Raw genomic sequence first — 4,534 nt, forward strand, 5'->3', positions numbered from 1 at the left:
TTAGCGCGTCTCTGTTTAGTCTGTGTGATTATGGATGTGTTGTCTCAGTCAAATTAGTGTCCCTCCTTGTCCTTGCGCAATGAGACAAGTGAGAATTGGTCATATCTCTTGGTGGCTAGTTGGTGCTCGTGTATCCATATTGTCAGTTTTCTTCCGGTTTGTCCTATGCAGTGTTTCTCACAGAACTTGCATGGTATTTTGTATATTATACCGGTTTGGCTGGTTTTGGGTATGGGGTCATTTACGTTCGTCAGTAGTTGTCAGAAAGTAGTTGTTGGTTTGTGGGCTACCCTGATACTTAGGAGTCTGAATAGTCTTGTGGTTGTCTCTGAAATGTCCTTGATGTACGGTAGGGGATAAATGATTCTGGTCGTGCTGTTTCTTCCTGTTGTGGTCCTGTTGTAGAGAATAACAACCAAATACCCTTCTTGGACATAATGGTAGAACGCAAAAGCAACGGGGAACTCCAGACTAGCGTATATAGAAAGACCACACATACAGACCAGATACGCAATTACACTAGCAACCACCCCAATGCCCACAAAAAGAGCTGCATCAGGACACTATTTAAACAAGCCACAGCACATTGCAGCAACGCGGAACTGTGCAAAGCAGAACAGGAGCACCTGCATGGAGTCTTCAAAAGGAATGGATGCCTGAAAACCACAATCCGCTGTTACCTCCGAGACAAACCACAACAGGAAGACACGACACGAGCAGACTCACTAATCAACCTACTGTATATCAAGGACATTTCAGAGATGACCACAAGACTACTCAGACCCCTAGGTATCAGGGTAGCCCACAAACTGGCAACCACCCTATGACAGCTACTGATGAATGTAAAAGATCCCAGACTCAAAACCAGCCAAACCAGTATAATATACAAAATACCATGCAAGTTCTGTGAGAAACACTGCATAGGCCAAACCGGAAGAAAATTGACTATACGGATGCGGGAACACCAACTAGCCACCACGAGACACGACCAATTCTCATTTGTCTCACTGCGCAAGGACAATAATTAAGGACGCTAATTCAACTGGGACAACACATCCATAATTACACAAGCCAGACAGAGATATGCCAGGGAATTCCCAGAGGCCTAGTACTCTAACCGGAACTCCATCAACAAACACATTGAATTAGATCCTGTGCACAAACCACCGAAAAACAGAACTGGAATTGGTACCAAACACCCCAACAAACTGAGGCATATAAATAACAAGTGGGACAGAACACCGACGCTTGACTGGAGGCACACTGACGATGTTACATAGCAGGGTGATGAAACATTTGCAACCAAACCCACTGGCTCAGCGAGCAAGCCTACAACCTCAAAAACAGAAATTGCTGAAAAAGCACAGCAGGCCTGGCAGCATCTGTGTGGAACCTCATCATTATCCTGTGAGAGAGGGGAAGGATTGACAGCAGAAGTGCGGGATGTAGAACATGCATGGTCAAGGGCACCATCAATCATGGAGAGGAGGATATGAAATTAGGAAGGGGTGGATTCACATACTGATATACATATTGTGGTGAATTCAAATACTGATTTATATATATTGTGTACAAATCATCATTGCTGACTGGATTACTGAATATAGTAAGTACAAATTGGAACTGATAGTGTATTGAAATAAATGTTAGGCTGCTGGTTATATTTTCGGTATTTATATTGTTGATATTTTGTGTTACTATTCAGTGATGTAGAAAAAAAGAATGATGGCTTTGCACAGTGATCAATCCATGGTGAAGAAGGAGACTGTACGAATTCATGAATGTGGGATCCTTGGTGATGCCTGGAGGAAATACGTAGACAGAAAAAATATAGTTCTGCAGTTTCTTGGAAACAACTTAAACACGGACATCTTGAAGCACTATGAAACAAGACTGGAACTATTGAAAAAATGCTCTTATTATGTAGATGTAATGCCAAAACACTTGACATTAGGAGACCAGAACCTATTTCAGCCTAATATACTCTACCAGCTAATTGATCCATGCAAATTTCTGAGGATGAAGAAAATAGGGACAACTCAGGTCAAAATCCAGCTTCTGCTGCTCAGAGAATATCTTAGTGAGCTGAAATATGGACGTGAAGAGTTGAAAGTCATTGCTAAGATATCAGATGTGACATTGTTTCTTTTACATTGGAACACTACTTGTTCAAGACTTGGACAGCTCTTCAATACGCTAAAAAATTTCATATCAGTTCTTATACCTGGCAAACTTTATGTGAAGCATCACTTAATGAGCGATGCAAAGTCGAACAAAATTCCTCAACTCAGAGTGGTTCTGAGAACCAAGATGCCTGTACTGTTTGATCGGAAAGAATCGACTGCTTATCACAATTCAGTGGAGTTGAAGTGGTTGGTCCTTGGGGAAGAGGCACATCATGATCTATACGAACTCAAATACAAACTGTTGGAGCCCCATTATTGCACTGAGAAGAATCATTTTGGAGTGATTTCTGTCGAAACGGACAGTATTGAGATTGGAAATCTGCTACCTGACAGTTCATACGAATTTACAATCAGCCGAGTGGAGAATTACACACTTGTTTACTCAGCATGGTGTGACATCATGATCCTAAAAACAAAAGCATCAAATCACCTGCAATATGTGTGCAATAAAACACACAGCTTCACATAGGTTTTTCAATGATTACAAAAGGCATTTTTGGTCAACACATTTTGAAGTAATTTAGCAATTTCAGCTCTGCCTGAACTTCCTTTCATGAATATAGTATACAATATTAGATGAAGATACACAAGTTTAGAAATGAAATAGCAAAGGACAGGAGCAACAGCAAGAAAGTTATTCAGACCATCACAAGTATATCTACTTTGGCAGAAATTTTCCTTGCATTCAACATCTGCACAAGCACATATAAAACACATTGATATCAAAAAAAAAAGATTTTAACGTACCCGGTACAGGAGCTTATCACTTTGAAAATACTAACCGTATCCCAAAATTTACAAGAAGACAGTGATGGTATTCTTCATTTTATCTATAAGTATAACAAACTGTTCTCTTGATTAAGAAGCAATTAAAAAATGCTGAGCTATGTTAAAAGCAATTGGCACTGATTTTCATTTAAAAAAAACTTGCTTTATACATTGTAAGTTTTTAAAAGAGAACTGTCTCTGTAAAACTATAAGTATCATCCTATTTACGTCTGCATCCTGTTTACATATTTTGCATTTGTTTATTTATTTGCTTCCCTTAAACTAGGTTTCTCTGTGTTACAGCTTATCCTCAGACCAAGTGTAGTATTTCCATCTGCTCCAAGGCATTCGGCAGTTCCATCCTCTGAAGGATTCTCAGGAGGTGGACAAAAGGTGCCTGCTCTAACTCACTTGATCTCGTTCTATGAGCCTGCTATGGAGATCCACTTAAATCCAGTTTAGCACCTCCTCTGTAGGTTGCATCAGAATGAAATGTTGGGCACATGGGAAATTATGGGTGCAACCCCACATCCCACTACCTGTGGTAAAGTACACTAGAGAACTGCTTCATCACAGTGTGCTTTTAAAACTGGTTAAGGACTTGGTGTCAGTCAAGTTTTGTTACTTCAGACCTTTGAGAACTGAAAGATTAATGTTGATTTTGGCCTACTCTCAAAGTTGCATCCCATGTCAGTGACAGTGATGCTTTCACAAGACCAAATGTATCACATAGATGATCTGTTTCAGTATAATGCTCACTAAAAATAAACTATACAATTAATTTTCAAAAACCTCTTATTGTATAATTTGTTGTGCAACTTTCTATAGATTAGAAAAATAACTTTATTTACAAGGATTGAGATACTATCTGATGTTTTACACTCCTCTGGAGCTTCAGGAAGACAAAGAACTCTTGCTGGGACTCACCCTGAAGAGTGTTAGTAGCACTCTGACACTATACTTCCCTATGTGATGGTTCTTCATGTGACCTTTGACTTTGAACATCGTTGTGCCTTTTTTTTAAAAAAAACCTTTCATGGTGTGTGTGTATGTTGCTAGCTAAGCCAGCATTTATTACACATTCCTAATTGTCCCAGAGAATGTCACCCTTCTGTTTTTAAATGTCACTAGGATACTGAGGAATAGAGTGGGACTGTCTTGAGACTTATTGTAATCTCCTTCTAATTGGCTTTCAAGAAGGAGGAAGGAAAGCAGTAAATGTGGGAGATCAGTAAAGAAAAAAGCAAAAAGGGGCTTTAATTTATATAACTCTTTTTATGGCGTTAACTTATCAACTGCTCATCACAATTCAGTGGAGTTAAAGTGATTAGTTCTTGGGGGAGAGGCACATCATGAGTTACACAAAATCAAATACAAACTCCTGAGGCCCTATTATTGCTCCAAGTGCTAGATGAGAAAAAAGACTAAAAGCCATCAAGAACATTCTATAATTCTGGTTGTTGCATGATACAATGATATGGAATTGGTAACTAATCACAGTAATTAATCTGACTAAGTTAGTCTACAAATAAAAATGAAACACAACAATATGGGGGACCATAACTCCAACGTCACTACTT

At 39.2% G+C, this 4,534-nt stretch overlaps 1 protein-coding gene across 1 annotated transcript; it reads left to right on the plus strand.

Moving 5' to 3' along the window:
• Window positions 1-1,725: 1,725 nt before the first annotated feature.
• Window positions 1,726-2,655, plus strand: LOC109932984 (fibronectin type III domain-containing protein 11). The gene has a single exon (XM_020532021.1). It carries the CDS (start codon window positions 1,726-1,728, stop codon window positions 2,653-2,655), a length of 930 nt encoding a protein of 309 aa, XP_020387610.1.
• The last annotated feature ends 1,879 nt before the right edge of the window (window positions 2,656-4,534 follow it).

Source organism: Rhincodon typus, chromosome 19, assembly GCF_021869965.1.
Source record: "Rhincodon typus isolate 14 chromosome 19, sRhiTyp1.1, whole genome shotgun sequence".
NCBI lineage: Eukaryota > Metazoa > Chordata > Chondrichthyes > Orectolobiformes > Rhincodontidae > Rhincodon > Rhincodon typus.